At 41.5% G+C, this 17,667-nt stretch overlaps 1 protein-coding gene across 1 annotated transcript; it reads left to right on the forward strand.

Moving 5' to 3' along the window:
• The first annotated feature begins 15,405 nt into the window (after nucleotides 1-15,405).
• On the forward strand, nucleotides 15,406-17,403 carry LOC138354693 (zinc finger protein 85-like). Its single transcript, XM_069309074.1, has one exon. The coding sequence runs from the start codon at nucleotides 15,796-15,798 to the stop codon at nucleotides 16,786-16,788; it is 993 nt and encodes a 330-aa protein (XP_069165175.1). The 5' UTR covers nucleotides 15,406-15,795; the 3' UTR covers nucleotides 16,789-17,403.
• Nucleotides 17,404-17,667: the final 264 nt, after the last annotated feature.

The raw sequence follows: 17,667 nt of genomic DNA on the forward strand, positions 1-17,667 counted from the left end.
GATTGCTGGTGTTGACTTCTTGATGTGTAGTGCCTCGCAGATGTCAAGCCGCCTGCTTATGCATTGTTAATCGCCTGGAAAGAGATGTTGTTGTCTTGCCTATATACTTATTCTTTGGAGCTTACAGTCCCCAAGTGGGCATTTAAAGGCATAGACGACGTTGGTCTCTTTTAAAGCGTTCTGCTTTGTGTCTGGAGAGTTTTTCATGAGTAGATTGGCCATTTTTTTGGTTTTATAGTAAATTATCAATTGTATCTTCTGACTTTTGTCTGTAGGGATAACGTCAGAAGATACAATTGACGATTTACTATAAAACCAAAAAAACGGCTTATCAAAGGCCAGATATCATCAAAGGTATCAAAGGCTTTTCTTAGGTCAATGAAGAGTCCAATTGGAAACTCATTTTTGTCAAGGGCTGAGTAGATTACGTCAAGGAGACTAATGATTGCATCATTGGTGCTGTTTTAGCCCGGAAGCCAAAGTGGAAGGGGCTGAGTATGTCGAATTTTACGAGGTAGGAATAAAGCTGTTTATAGATAATTTTTTCAAATAATTTTGATAGAATGGGTAGGTTTGATATTGGTCTATAATTGTTTATGTCCGCCGGATTGTCTATTTTATGGACTGGCGTTACTCTTGCATTTTTAAGGATATCAGGAAAGGTATGACACTCTATGGATTTCTTGAACAGTAGAGCTATGGGTGGCGCAAAGGCATGGGAGGCGCTCTTGTATACAATGGACGGAATTTCACTGGTGTTCCCTGCCTTGGTTTTTAAAGAGTGTATGATGGACACAACATCTGCCGGGCTGATTGGTGAAACGAGAAGATAGTTTGGATAGCTGCCTGAGAGATATGTGTTAATATGTGTTCGAGTCTGAAGAATTTTCCTGGCAAGATTAGCACCAACCGATGAAAAGAAGCTATTAAATTAATTTGTTATTTCTTTATTTTATTTTATTTATTTATATACAAGAAGGTACATTGGGTCTGTGAGAATACATAGCATAGTACAGTAATTACACTCATGTAAAGCCACTAGTACGCGCAGCGTTTCGGGCAGGTCCTTAATCTCACAGATAATTTTAAGTAGGTAAATTCTATCAGAATTAATAAAATGATAACAAATACAATGCAAGAAAAAAATGAGATGAGAGAGATTAGTAAGTATATTAAAGCACATTGGTATATTAAAGCTCTGATTGATTACATTGACAGCTTGATTGGTAATTTAAACAAGATTAATAGACACCATACAGCAGATTGACAGCACATATAAGAAGACAGCAATGATCGCAATGATAAAGATGTTCAGATTGGGTACATAAAGATTGGGGGATTGGGTAGCAACAGTAGCAATAGCAACTTCTAAATCACTTTGTGGGGAAAACTCCAGGCAGCTTTTCTCTTTTTTTAAATTGACTTTAATAAGATAAAGTTCTGTCTTATTTATTTTTTCTTAGTAAGTAAAAATTAATTGAGTGAACTGTATGTACTTGTAAACTGCCTGAAATTATCTCACACACTATGGGGGGGGGGGACAATTGGCAGCCTAAACCACTTTGAGATGGCTCCTTCTTAAACTACCAATTGTTTACCTTTTATTATATTATAATACCACATGTGGTTGTTCACTTATCATTATGTCATACCACATATGGTGGTCTAATCTACTAGTAATAATTACTAATTATGACTACTAATACTGATATAACAAATGGCTTAGCTGAGCGTGTAGTGGGGGCCTGCTAAGGCGTGTAGGTGAAGCATTAAGATGGGTGTGGCCCTGCCTCTTTGTGCCACGTAATGGCGGCTGGTGGGAAGGACAAGGCTTGGCAAACAAGTAGTTAATTATGTGCATAAACCAACTGTCTGCACAGATTCTTGCTGCTCCTCTCACAATTTACCTGTATGGGATGCAAGGAATTAATCAAAGTTCCCTAAACATATCAATTACAGGTATGACATGAAGTGTGAGGGCTGGAAAATGGAGTACACATACATTGTGTTTGTTTTCTTCATACCCATAACCGACTTATTTATAAATGAAAATACGTGTACACTATAATTTCAAATACAATACTTGATAAGCCGGGTACGGTCGTTGTTGTGATGTTGATAGGCTGTATTGCTGGTTGTTGACACGTAATTGGGGTGTCTAGTTGTTCACACCACCTCTAAAGCCTTGTACAGCGTAGGGCTGTCCCTTTGTTATTGTTATAGAGTGGGAGTGTCGGCCAGTGACTTGGGCCAACGCCCTGAGGCTGGTTCACTTCTCAAAGTAATTTTACATTAACAAGGGAACCAAGCTACATTTTGATGTTAATAATTATATTCAGTCTTGTTGATTACTTTTTTGTTAAATCTAGATACAAAACTATTCTATTAACAGCGCTTAATATTGTAAATATACAATGACATCGATGACGTCACAGAGTTTCCCATTTTCTATCCTGAAGGGATTACAGACTAAGGGAGACTATGTTATTATCTGTGTATGTGTCGGATTCCCGACATAATTCCAGGGGGGAAGAACACGGGTCGAAGTCCCGGTAAGGACTGCGATCACTTTATTTTTCTCCTTCAGAATTATAGTGCTGCTTTAATTTGAGTTTACACTGTTGTGCAGCAGTCCGTTGGGGACGTATGTCCCGTACTGGCGTATCGGGTGCTGGAAGTCGTTGCACGTCTTCTTTTCTGGCCAGTTCTAAAGGTACTAATTTCTCTAAAGTTTTGAGAGTAGTGTTGCCTCGGCATTGTACTTTCACTATTCTCAAGACGCCCTGGCTGTCTGGATGAACAGAGACTATTTGACCTATAGGCCACTCTGAGCGTGGTCCATCACTATCCACCAGAAATATGTCACCAGGGTTCAAGTTAATTCTGTTATAGGGATTGCTTGCCCCATAATGATACTCCCTCAGAGCTGTAAGGTATTCACGAGTCCATATGTCATTCCACCGACTTATCACCCTTGAAAGATGTTTGAAACGTTGAACCAAATCACTCTCTTTGACATATGAAGGATCCTCTGGTTCCTCGTCCGTAAGGGACTCAAGTGTTTTGAGAGGTCTCCCATACATCAGATGAGCTGGACTTAATGGTTCACGCTGCAAAACATCATCAGAGAGGTAGGTAAGTGGTCGGTTATTAACTCGTGCTTCTATCTCTATGATTACTGTTTGAAGCTCCTGTAGGTCAATCTTTTGGTAGTGAAGGGTTTTCCATAGGGAACGTTTCACCGTACCAACCATGCGTTCATAGAAGCCTCCGTGCCATGGTGCTCTGGGAGGTATGAATTTCCAATGGCACTGCCGTTGAGTTAGGGCTGTGCATACTTTTGGGTGTGTCCAGATTTTCCTCAGACATGCTTCTCCTGCCACTAAGTTGGACCCATTGTCTGAAATCATTAACTTAGGACAAGATCTACGTGAAGGAAACCTGCGGAAAGCCTGTAAGAATGCTTCGGAACTCATATCGGGAGTCACTTCTAGATGGACTGCCCTTGTTGTGGCACAAGTAAAAAGACAGATATAGGCCTTTACTGGTTTCTTGTCTTAAGTGCCTGTTAGTGTTAGTGCTCCTGTGAAATCTACTCCTGTTGTCTCAAAGGGACGAATATGTACGACTCGTTCCTTCCGAAGTGGAGGAGGGCCAGGATATGGACACACTCTGGCATCGTATCTCCGGCAAACAACACAGGATTTGATTATGGATTTTACTGTCTGTCTACCTTGGGGTAGCCAGTACTGTTGTCTTAAGTCCATGAGAGTATCTAATACCCCACCAGCAGAGAGCAGTATTTGTGTATAAGTAACACAATTAGTTGCTTACTATGTGGTGACGAGGGAGCAATATTGGATTTTTTGCTTCCAGATCTATGTCAGCATGCTGTAAGCGTCCTCCGCATCTTATCAAGTTATAATTGTCAGTGTCTAACCAGAGACCCAGATCATGTTGTAGCTTCTTTGGAACATTGTCAATTTCTGTCCCGAATGTGTCGATCTGAGCTCTTTTGACCCAGTACCTTAGGGCACTAGGGAATTTATGCTTAATTCCTATTGTCTTTAGAAAATCAAACACTACTTGGGTGACACCTATAAGTTTGTTCAGTTCAGAGTACCGAGCAGGATCAATTACCAAAGTCCGAGGTAGTTCCGGGTTCTCAGTGGGAACAGTAACATTGGTCTTGCGAGTCAAAAAGCAACGAGGAGTGACTGCCAAACACCAGCGAACCACTCGCTGCCACTCCCTCCCTCAACACCACCTCACTCACCCTCATTCTCCTTGCACAATACTGTTTTTGCATTTATTCACTATACACAGATGTTATACATACGTAGTTACATGTTTTGTTCACCATAACTGTACATCTAAGCTTGTATGGTGAGTAAAGGCACAAAGACGTAGCTACTCACAGTCAGCTGATCTGCGGCCGCCCACAAGGCCAGACGCACTAATATTTGTCCTCCAACAATATTGTTTGTGGTGTTATTACGCTATATACACACATTATATATAAGTATCTACCTGTTTTATTCACCATACCTGTACAAGTAAGCTGGTATGGTGCCCAAAGACCATAGTGGCCACCAGTAAACAACATGCCAAGTCGTACAGACGACGCTCCTCCCTCAGCAAAATGGCGGCTCCCAACCTACTCCTCTCGCTGTTATCTCACACCATACACACATTATATATAAGTATCTACATTTGTGTTCACCATAGCGAACCACTAAGCTGGTATGGTGAGTGCAGTCAATAAATGGTGGCCACACAGAGTCAGAAGACGACGCCACAACCCTCCCTCCACAGCCTTACTCCTCCCTCCATGGAACACAGCGCTAAAAATCACCACAGTCCTGCTATTATCAGAATCCTGGTCAGTTTTATCACAGTCAGGGGGCTTCAGTAATACTATCACTGCTAAATAATAGCATGAACAAGTATATTATGGCATTTGTAGGCGATGCTGTGGTCACAAGCTGAACAGCGGTGCTGGGAGCTTGTGCTGCGTGTGCCAGCCTTGGTGGCTTGCTCAATACTGACGCTGTAACACCCAAGAATGTTGGCCTGGATTTTTTTTCTAGGTGGCATCTGGCAACTATCGGTCGTGGTTGTACTATAGCTGCCCCTATCCCAGGCGGGGCGTTTAAATTATAGCGCTAGACACGAAATCATATATAAATGATGTGCGCGGTTTCGGTTTTGTCACTGATATCATTTATATATGATATGCGCGGTTTGAGGGTTAATAGTTATGGTGCTAGGCTAGACTATGTACTACATGTTTTAACCTCTGATTTAAACAGAGCCAGTGTTCAGTCATATAACTGAATTTATTAAATCTTATCCTTGTATAAAATACAAGCTGATGTGAGATACCTGTCGGCAGGTGGACTGTGGATCTTCAATCAACCTTTCAACTAATTCATCCCACCTGCCCTTTACAGCCCACAATCTGTCATTAGGAAAAGAGGAGCTAGGATTTACGACCCTAGCTAGAGATTTTAGTTGAATTAATTTGCATACAGTAATTTTTAATTTAGTTCAGTACAAGTCCCTGGTAGTCCTCCTCTCATACCAATCCCAGCAGGTTTTTCCCACACCTACCATACCCCCTAAATGTCAACCTATGGTTTGCTTTTTATTAACAATATTGATTATTGACCAACTAGTTTAACTGCTGATATCTGTCATATATATAAACTTGAAGAAAATTGTAGTCTTCTGTTTATTTAGTTAAAATTACTTCTGTTGTTCTGTTTCAATTTCTGGTGTCCTTCCATCATAGAATTTTTGTTATTCTTGATTTTCATTTTTCAATTCACTCTTTTGATCTCAATTGGTTTTAAGGTTTTAGTCTAAGTGTTTTTCCTTCATCTTGCCTGAAACGCTGTGCGTATTAGTGGCTTTAGGCATAGTATGTACTACCTGTAGATAAACTAGAAATCCACCATTCTGTTTGTAACTCATCTTGTATGTTTGCCCAAAATGCTATGTGTATTAGTTGCTTTAGGTACTGTATGTACTAGCTCTATCTATAAATCCAACATTATGTTTGTAACTCATCATCTATGTATGTACTTTTCCTGAATAAAAATTTGATTTTGAATTTTTAAATTTGTATGTACTTTTACCTAAATAAAACTTATTTATGAATTTATTTTGTTATTACAATCTATCTTTAAACTGGTTGGGAGGCACACAAATTTTAATTAAATTACAGTAATTTAATTAATTTAGCATTCCCAATAATAAGGAAACCAGCCATAACCTGCATTAATTTAGCATTCCCAATAATTAGGAAACCAGCGATAGGGAATTTCATAAATGTACCTCACAATATAAACTGGGAATCTGAACTCAACAATACACAGGATATAAATTCATAATGGATATAAACTGCCAAAAGATTAAACAACCCCTGGCTCACAAGTGACATACTTAAAGCAATTAACAAGAAACATGAATATGAAACAAAACATAGAATTGGCCTTATTACAAAATAAGTTAAGAGATACTCATCAGTGCTTACTTATATAATATGAAGAGCCAACGCTTCCTTTTATGAGAATAGATTTAAAGAAGCAAAAGGAAATATGAAAATGAAAAAATCCACAAGGGCCGTGACGAGGATCAAACCTACGTCTGAGAGCATCCCAGACACTGCCTTAATCGACTGAGCTATGACATGGATAAAGGCCTCGTCACGGCCCTTGTGGATTTGTTCATTTGATGCATCATGCTATTGTGATTTCAATATTTAGTGAAATATTTAAAGTACATGGAAAGCCATCTCTATCCTCCTAGAGTCTAAACAATAATCACATAACAAGCAGATAAAACTCTCCAATGATGGTTACACACCTGCAACAGACTTAGATACTGCAACTGAATTCAATAGCTTCTCTTAATCAATTGGTACAAACTGTGCCAGAAAAATCCCAGAGACCCAGACACATGCTACTACAAATCTCACAAGCAGCTGTCCTAACTCTCTACTTCTTTTGCCAGTCAGCCCGAAAGACATTATATCCATAATTCAATCACTTAACACCAAAGCTGGGAACATTTTTGAGATACAGTCTATAATATATATAAAAGTGGTGCCCCTGCTCTTGCACTACCCATAGCTGGAATAGGAGAAAATGGGCTTTGGCAGTGCTATGCTACGCAACATTTGGGTATATTTGGTGGAAATTGCCATAAATTATGTCGAATTAAAGTGGCATAGCTTAAATTTCACCAACTTGAACTAAATCTAGGTTTGATTATGCCAGGTCAGGTTAGGTGAGGTCGTGTAGGGAAGGACATATATAATATCTTAGGGTAATGAACTAGCATGTTTATGAAATAGTGTAAATTTTCCTCTTTGGGGTTCGAGCTATATGGCAGACTCATATAATGTATGGACAGAGGCGACATAGGCTTGTATGTGAGGATATGGGATGCTCATATTTAGTTAGTTTAGCTAGGTTGAATTTAGTCAAATTTGCGTAGTATAAGTATATTTTTTATAGATTTATATGAATTTAAGTTTTAACAAGATGCATTTTGATAAGATATAGCAAATTTGTCTAAAATTATCATAGAAAATACTGACTTCACCTAACCCCACCTGCCCTAACATAACTAAGGCTAGAACAAATAAGTCTGTTAGATGGTTTGAATAAATACATATATATGGTGGTCTGATTGGAGAGAATGTAACAAGGAAGGTATTAATAAGACATAACAACAGTGGACATATGTTAGATGAATAGTTTAGCACTAATAATGTTGATATCTTAATGGAAAAAGAATGTGTTATATATTGAGCTCATCGGAAGTCATATGCACCATTTTTATATGTGAAATTCTGACTTTTGGGGAGTTGGTTAAACTCAGCATATTATAATTAATGTCCTAAATATACCCAGAAAAATATCATGCAAATTGTGTATTGTTTAACCTAGTTGGTTGTGTTTGTACATATATAACACAATTAATATACTTGTGTATTAATTGTGCAGATTATGTATTTTGCATAAGTTGTATGATTATTGCAATTATGTATTGATTATATTTCTATAAATTGTGTATTGTTTTGTGCAAGTTGTTTGTATTAATTGTATATGTTTTTGTAAGTGTATTTGCGGAAATTGCTTAGTTGAGTATTTAATGAATATGTGCTAGTTATGTATTGTTCATATTTTGGTAAGTTGTGTATTGATTATATTTTTGAGCAAGTTGTGTAAATGTCGCAATTGTATTTGTGTAAATCGTGTATTTATACTAGTTGTGTATTTTCATATTTGGGGTAGTTATGTATTGTACATATTTGTGCTAGATATGCATTTGTACAAGTTGTGTGTAATAATTATGAAAGATGTGCAATATTTGTATAAGTTGTGTATTAATTGCGCATGTTGTGTAATTGCATATGGACGAATTGTTTATTTATGCCTTTGTGTATTGATTGTCATTGTGCAAGTTGAGTAATTATATAGCAAGTTTTCTTGTATTAATTGTGCAAAGATGTAAAATAATTACACAAACTGTGTAATAATGTCCATGTTTTATAATAATTTTTGTGATAATAGAGCATTTATGCAAGTTGTGTTTTTAATATTTGTTGAAGTGGAACTGGTGCAACTGTATTTGTGTGTGAAAATTGTGTATTTTGTGTAAGCTCTGTAATCTGATAAAATAGATCTTCATGGTGTAAGTGTATTTTGGTTTATGAGACAATGTGTGGGTATTTTGTGAAAATTATGTTTGTGAAATTGTGTAATTTTAGTGAAAGCGAAAATTTAGTGAAATTTTTATTGTCTAAATGCATATGCATTTTGATATATTTGTGGAAAATACTGTACTTTGTGTAAATGTCATACTCTGAGTGTCCATGCAATATTGTGTAAATGCTACATTTTCATGTCCAACTGACATATTTTTGCATGTAAATGTTATATTTTTGTCTATAAATGACATATTTTTGTGTGATGGCATATTTTGAGTGTAAATAATATATTTTGTGAATAAATGTCATATTTGGTGTGTAGATGCCGTATTTTCTGTGTGCATGGCATAAATTGCATCTGATTAATGGGGAAATGGTGGCAAAAAACTAGGCTATTCTCTGTGAATGTATAGGTTGTGGAGTATGAGTAGGTATGTATGCTTGTATTTGCGAGTGTTGGTTTAGAAACAAGTTACCTGATTTGCGTAGCAAATCTAGGATTTTTTTGAGGTGTAGAAATGATTAGCCTATGAATATAGTGGCTAGCATCTAGCTGAGTTGCTAGATGGATGAATTGAGGTGCGACATTTGGATAGCTATTTGATGGATGTGAGGACAGTTGACTAGCCTATGAACACAGCCACTAATCCGCTGTACTGCCAGATGTGTGGTAACTACTTGTGGATTATAGTAGAATATCTAGCTATAGGGTTTCATAATTGCTGTTGTGTATAAAACTAGAATAAGAGCTATTTATTATAATTATTATTGTAAACTATTGCTTTAAGTGGGATCCCTTGGTTGTTTTCAGCATAGGGTGGACATGAATGAGATTGGATGGAATTATATAGGAGCTGCCTCGTATGGGCCAATAGGACCTCTGCAGTTACCTTTATTTTTATGTTCAGCTCACCTGCTATGCTGCCAGATGTACGATTCTGCTTAAATTGCAGTACGACATTTGGGCTCCTGTTATACTTTTGAACTTATCACTGAATAATGATTACAGTTGTGGATGACTAAAATGTATATTCTTAGTCCTCTGATTAGGTTAGGTGGGGATGGCTAGTCTACTCATTTTTGAATAATAACATTAAATACATATGCCAGTAGAACGCTAAAGGCCGCATTGGTCATCTGGTGACGTCACACATAGTTGGCCAGTCAGGTGCTGTGATACCTTGACACTTATATGCTAATGGCCAGCAATACCTTATCCCTATACCTGAGGCGGCTTTTCAAGATGTCACTAAACAACAACAATAACTGGTCTGTAGAATGTATTTGTTTGTTATATATAATAAGTTTGGATAGGATGGTTTGATCGAGTTTATAAATAACAGAAAATATAAGCAATGAGCGAAAATACGAGCCAATGAAGCCGAATATCGACTCTGGTGAAACACAGAGTACAGTTGAGGTATTAAGCCAGATTAAGAGTTCACACTTATGTGTGAACCTCCTGGGATCCGAATTTAGCCCGTTGACGCCTCGCGCCACATTAGGGATGATGACGTCAGAAACTCTGAAGGCCTTATTTCAAAACATAAGAGGCTTGCTTTTACTGAATGAGTATTTTTGATTTGTTATATGCTACAGTAAGGTGTGCGAGGTATGTTTTGAGCGAATGTGAGACGTGTATGCGGTTAGGATCAATATTGGATTACTACTGAACTTGCATTGAAATTGCCAATGCCCAGGGCTCTGTTTTTTCATATATATGACTGATAGCTTTTTCATTTTTATTTTGCCCTATGAGAAATAAACGATCCTTCAAGGAAGATTGTCAAAGCTCAAATTACATTTCTAGAAAGACGAAGAACAAGAAATAGGGGTGACATGATAGAGGTGTGACTGAATGGTCATAGTAAAGTGAGATATTAATAACTTATTAAACGTATAAACATGAAACAGAACAGGAATAAATTGGATAGGTTTTAGATATAGGAAAGGACCTGGGTAAATACAGGTAGCAGGGGACGAACTTGAAAATACACACATAGCTTCTTGCTGTGTTGCTCCCCCTTTTGCTACATGCAATGGCCGATGGTTGGAAGTAAATAGGAAATTAAAAATAGACTAGGGATGATGGTATTTTACATTAGGTTCAGGGTTACTGTTGTATCGCAAAACACACGGCTCATAAACCGGCTTTTTAATCCCCTTGATCGTGCCTGTGCAGGAACGCTCAGCGGCTAGCTGGTGACGTCATTGACCATTGGTTATGCCTGTGCAAGGTTCACTGGGGTAACGAAACCGGGGGTGCGTAGACCGGCCGTCGAAAAAAGTTTGTGAAACTGGGGGGTGCGTAGACCGGCCTCGAAAAAAGTTCGTGAAACCCAGGGTGCGTAGACCGGCCTCGGAAAAAAGTTTGTGAAACAAGGGGTGCGTAGACCGGCCTCGGAAAAAAAGTTCATGAAACCCAGGGTGCGTAGACCGGCCTCGGAAAAAAGTTTGTGAAACCCAGGGTGCGTAGACCGGCCACGGAAAAAAAGTTTGTGAAACCCAGGGTGCGTAGACCGGCATCGGAAAAAAAGTTTGTGAAACCCAGGGTGCGTAGACCGGCCTCAGAAAAAAGTTTGTGTAACCCAGGGTGCGTAGACCGGCCCCGGAAAAAAGTTCGTGAAACCGGGGGTGCGTAGACCGGCCCCAGAAAAAAACAAAACGGCCGGGCATAGGGGCTGCGACTATGCCCGTCCCTCAAAAAAATCAAAACGGCCGGGCATAGGGGCCTTCCGTCCATGCAGAAATATAGATACCCCCCCTGCGCCTGTGCCCGGCCTTCCAAAAAATCAAAACGGCCGGGCATAGGGGCTGCGACTATGCCCGTCCCTCCAAAAAATCAAAACGGCCGGGCATAGGGGCCTTCCGTCCATGCAGAAATATGGATACCCCCCCCTGCGCCTATGCCCGGCCTTCCAAAAAATCAAAACGGCCGGGCATAAGGGCTGCGACTATGCCCGTCCCTCCAAAAAATCAAAACGGCCGGGCATAGGGGCCATTTCCACTACTCACCACCACCCACCACCGCCGCCACCACTAGCCGCCGCCACCAGCCGCCACCAGCCGCCATCACCGCCACCGCCCGCCACCAGCCGCCATCACCGCCACCACCAGCCGCCATCACCACCACCACCAGCTGCCACCAGCTGCCACCGCTACCAGCCGCCACCACCAGCTGCCATCACCACCACCACCAGCCGCCACCGCCATCACCGCCACCACCAGCCGCCGTCAGCTGCCACCGCCACCAGCTGCCACCACCGCCAGCCGCCACCACCAGCCGCCACCACCCGCCACAAGCCGCCACCACTTACCACCGCCGCCACCACCCACCACCGCCGCCCGCCATCACCCACCACAGCCGCCACCACCCATCACAGCCGCCACCACCCACCACCGCCGCCCACCACTACCGCCCGCCACCGCCGCCACTGTCCGCCACCGCCAGATACAGCCGTCACTGTCCGCCACCGCCGCCACTGTCAGCCACCGCCACCACAGCCGCCACTGTCCGCCACCGCCGCCACTGTCCGCCCGCCGCCACTGTCCGCCACCGCCACCACTGTCCGCCCACCGCCACTGTCCGCCGCAGCCGCCACTGTCCGCCACAGCCGCCACTGTTCGCCCGCCGCCACTGTCCACCACCGCCGCCACTGTCCGCCCGCTGCCACTGTCCGTCACCGCCGCCACAGTCCGCCACCGCCACCACTGTCCGCCCACCGCCACTGACAGCCGCAGCCGCCACTGTCCGCCACAGCCGCCACTGTCCGCCCGCCGCCACTGTCCACCACCACCGCCACTGTCCGCCACAGCCGCCACTGTCCGCCCGCCGCCACTATCTGCCACCGCCGCCACTGTCCGCCCGCCGCCACTGTCCGCCCGCCGCCACTATCTGCCACCGCCGCCACTGTCCGCCCGCCGCCACTGTCCGCCCGCCGCCACTATCTGCCACCGCCGCCACTGTCCGCCCGCCGCCACTGTCCACCATTGCCGCCACTGTCCACCATTGCCGCCACTGTCCGTCACAGCCGCCACTGTCCACCATTGCCGCCACTGTCCGTCACAGCCGCCACTGTCCGCCACAGCCGCTACTGTCCGCCACAGCCGCCACTGTCCGCCCGCCGCCACTATCTGCCACCGCCGCCACTGTCCGCCCGCCGCCACTGTCCGCCCGCCGCCACTATCTGCCACCGCCGCCACTGTCCGCCCGCCGCCACTGTCCACCATTGCCGCCACTGTCCACCATTGCCGCCACTGTCCGTCACAGCCGCCACTGTCCGCCACAGCCGCTACTGTCCGCCACAGCCGCCACTGTCCGCCACAGCCGCCACTGTCCGCCCGCCGCCACTGTCCACCACCGCTGCCACTGTCCGCCACAGCCGCCACTGTCCACCACAGCCGCCACTGTCCGCCCGCCGCCACTATCCGCCACCGCCGCCATTGTCCGCCACAGCCGCAACTCTCCGCCATACAGCCTCCCCTCTCTCCGTTCCCTTCCTCTCTTCTTCTCTGTCTCACTCTCTTCTTGTTCTGTCCCTATTTTTCTTGTTCTCTCTCTCTTCTTTTCACACTCTTCTCTCTCTCTTACATTGCCTATCTGCATGTCTCTTCTTCTCTCTCTCTCTTACATTACCTATCTGCATGTCTCTTCTTCTCTCTCTCTCTTACATTACCTATCTGCATGTCTCTTCTTCTTCTCTCTCTCACTCTCACCTCTTCTCTCTCTCTCTCTCTCTCTCTCTCTCTCTCTCTCTCTCTCTCTCTCTCTCTCTCTCTCTCTCTCTTTCTTCTCTCTCTTCTCTTCTCTTCTCTCTCTCTTTCTTCTCTCTCTTCTCTTCTCTCTATCTTCTCTCTCTTCTCTCTCTCTCTCTCTCTCCTTTATCCTCTCTCTAATCTCTTTCTTCTCTCTCTTCTCTCTCTCTCTCTCTCTCTATCTCTCTCTCTCTCTCTCTCTCTCTCTCTCTCTTCCTCTCCCTCTCCCCCTCTCTCCTTTGTCTCTATCTTCTCTCTCTTCTTCTTCTCACTCTGCTCTGTCTTTTCTTCTTTCTTTCTCTCTCTCTCTATTATCTACCTTTCTCTTCTTCGCTTTGCTCTCTTTTTCTTATTATCTCTGTTCTCTTTTTTCTCTCTCTTGTTCTCTTTTTCTTTCCTCTTTATGTCTCTTCTCTCTTTTTCTCTCCTTTTTCTCTCCTATCTTTCCTTCTTTCTCTCTCTATCTCCCTTTTTCTTCTCTTTGCTCTCTTTCTTATTCTCCTTCTCTCTCTCCTCTCTTTCTTCTCACCTCTCTCTCTCTCTCTCTCTCTCTCTCTCTCCTTATATCTCTCTCTTCTTCTCTTTCCCTCTCTTCTCACTTTTTCTGCTTCTTTCTTTCTCTCATCTTCTCGACACTCTCTCTCTCTCTCTTTCTCCCTCTCTTCCCCTTCTGTCTTCCTCTCTCCTTTTTGTCTCTGATCTCTCTCTCCATCTTTCTAAATGCAATAAAGATAATTATACCTAATAAATTCAACCTTTGCTCCAAAACGTTATATCATGACATTTAAAATACGGTTTATTAAAACGTTTTGACCTCACGTTTTAAAGTCGTCTATACAAATTCTCAAAATACGTATTTTAAACGTAATTTAAAACGTGCCCAAAACAATGAAATGTCGTTTTTAGGACGTTTTTAAAACGTGAAAATGTTTGGTGGGATTCTAATGCTTGTAGGCGAGAACCGTTGTGAACGCCACCTAGCGCACAAGTACATGAGCGCCCAAAATACTTTTACACAAAAGACATGTACAGACAGGCGTGTAACTTCTGCCTTCTTTTTTATTAATTAATATTACATATTAGGTGCTTACCTACAATAGTTATCATTATATGCAAGTATAACTATCACATAATAAATATAAAAGGAGTCTGTCCAAAAACTGACAAAAGTGTTGTGTTTTGTGCGTTGTATCGTGTTTGTGGTCATTCGTGGTGTGTGTTTTTTTTTTTTTTAGATATATATAAGAGTTGTTACATTCTTGTACAGCCACAAGTACGCGTAGCGTTTCGGGCAGGTCCCTGGAATACGATCCCCGCCGCGAAGAATCGTTTTGTTTGCGTTGTGTTGTGTTTACGCTGGCGGGCGGCGTCCTTACCAACTCCGGATTATGTCCATCACATCACTAAACCTCATTTAATAACTATATGCCTGCTAAATAGAAGATTTTAATTGTAAATAGCATTATATTGTCGTTTTAATATGGAACACGTACACAAATGCGAAACGTCCTAAGTGGTAGAGATATTAGTGTGCGATGTTGTCAGTGTACAAAGCGTCTTGAATCCTTCAAGCTAACGGTGGTGCTCCTTCCCTATTACAAATTTGTTTATGAATGTATTTGCTTATTGTCTTGCCTATTTTTGTGGATCTGCTTGTATTCTGTTTAATACAACTTGTTTATTACCTTTCATATTTGCTTATTGATTATATATTTGATTGAAAAAAAATAAATAAAAAGAATGCAAAGTAGTGCATTCACCATGGGAGCAATGTTTCCTTCAGAAAGTATATAAATGTGTACCATTGTATCTTAAAAAATGAATTGCAAGCATATTCTTTAATTAAAAAAATGAGGAAATCATAAGAGTTAAATATAGAAAACCAGTTACAAACAATAGTAAAAAGTAGGAGAAATAAAGTGTGGCACCAGAAAGAACATTGGAACGCCTAGGTGAGCGTCGTGGCCATTATCACAACACGGGACGGTGAGTGTCCAGACATGAGCATAAAACCTTCCCACGTACGATCGTCGTCGCCCCTAAATCAACACAACAATCTTCCCACAAACTGCACCTATCATAAAGAAGAAGCCCACCACTGACCTTCAAGTGCTCACATCAAGTCTAACTCTACAATAGCCTAAGAAACAACACTCAAGCCTTGCTTGCAATTCATTTTTTTTAATGGGGTGAGAATAGCTTGAGCTACCTCATCCCTTTGTGTGTATTTTACCTCAATAAACTTATTTCAATTTCAAGCCTTGCTTAAGCCTCAACATTGACGCCCCACCGTGAGGCGTCACCCAGCATCACCACTCATGCAGTCATCCATGGAAAAAACCTTCCCACAAACTGCACCTATCATAAAGAAGATGAAGACTCACCAGTGTCCAGAGTGTGGGAAGGTATTCACTCGTCTTGGAAATATGAAGACTCACATGTTAGTGCATTCGGGTGAAAAACCTCATAAGTGTCCAGAGTGTGGGAAGAGGTTCAATCAGCTTGGACATATGAAGCGTCACATGCTAGTGCATTCGGATGAAAAACCTCATAAGTGTCCAGAGTGTGGGAAGAGGTTCAGACGTCTTGGAGATATGAAGACTCACATGTTAGTGCATTCGGGTGAAGAGCCTCACAAGTGTCCAGAGTGTGGGAAGGTATTCACAAATCTTTCACATATGAAGACTCACATATTAGTGCATTCGGGTGAAAAACCTCATAAGTGTCCAGAGTGTGGGAAGAGGTTCAATCAGCTTGGAAGTATGAAGACTCACATGTTAGTGCATTCGGGTGAAAAACCTCATAAGTGTCCAGAGTGTGGGAAGAGGTTCAATCAGCTTGGAAGTATGAAGACTCACATGTTAGTTCATTTGGGTGAAAAGCCTCACAAGTGTCCCGAGTGTGGGAAGGTATTCACTCTTCTTGGACATATGAAGCGTCACATGTTAGTGCATTCGGGTGAAAAACCTCATAAGTGTCCAGAGTGTGGGAAGAGATTCAGACACCTTGAAAGTATGAAGACTCACATGTTAGTGCATTCGGGTGAAAAACCTCATAAGTGTCCAGAGTGTGGGAAGAGGTTCAGACACCTTGGAAGTATGAAGACTCACTTGATGATGCACATTGATGAAAGACCTTTTGAGTGTGATGAGTGTGGCAAAAGGTTTAGAGATCGTGGCTCTATAATACGTCACATGTTAGTACATACAGAAGAAAGGCCTTTCGAGTGTGATAAATGTGGCAGATTATTTAAGTCACGTAAAGAAATAAAAGCACACATTTTAGTACATTTGAATAATAAACCTTCATGAGTGTCCAGAATTTTGGAAGAGATTCGATCATCTTTGTAGTATGAAAACTCACAAGACGGTGCATGTGGGTGATAGATAAAACATTTTGAGTGTGAGAGATAAATCAGAAAATGGTTTAAGTATAATGTATAATAAAGCACATATTAGTTCATTAACTTATAATACCATTTTTCCAATTTTAAAATTGTTGGAAATTGTAAACTTTATCAGGAAAATATCTTGCACTCTCCATAGCTTCAACCATTATTTTATTATATATTTTTATACTGTTTTAGCTTACCCAATTCCATATACTGTATTAAAAAACATGGTGTTGCTACTTCACGTTAACTTGTTTCTCACTCTCCAACCCCTGGCCTGTTTTCCTTTCTGTTGTCATGATTGTGTATGTACAACTGGTACCAATTGTCTTCTTTGATATCTGTGTACCTCATAGCTTCCGTTCCACTTTCTTCTCTGCCACTGAAGAAACGTGGCAATGGTCCACAGCTACAGTGCTGGCATTGGCAATGCCATCACTGTCACCACATTTGAAAGTTTGAAAGCAAGCCAAAAGCACTCTAGTTGATTGTTAACTTTTAACTGTGATTATATATATATATATATATATATATATATATATATATATATATATATATATATATATATATATATATATATATATATATATATATATTAGTATATTTTGGTAGCAGTCTTTCCTGTAGACATATATTATTAAATATGACCGAAAAAGTAAGATTAATAATTCTAACACGAATTTTCTCAATCTTTCGTACATTTCTTTTCACTGTTGGAGGTAAATCAAAAATCAATTCTCCAAAATTCATTTTTATTTCTAGTCTGACGCGACACGAGCGCGTTTCGTAAAACTTATTA

This window comes from Procambarus clarkii, chromosome 6, assembly GCF_040958095.1.
Source record: "Procambarus clarkii isolate CNS0578487 chromosome 6, FALCON_Pclarkii_2.0, whole genome shotgun sequence".
Taxonomy (NCBI): Eukaryota; Metazoa; Arthropoda; class Malacostraca; order Decapoda; family Cambaridae; genus Procambarus; species Procambarus clarkii.

Coding starts and splice junctions, on each gene's coding strand:
- LOC138354693 (XM_069309074.1), top strand. CDS start 15,796: ATGCAGTCATCCATGGAAAAAACCTTCCCACAAACTGCACCTATCATA.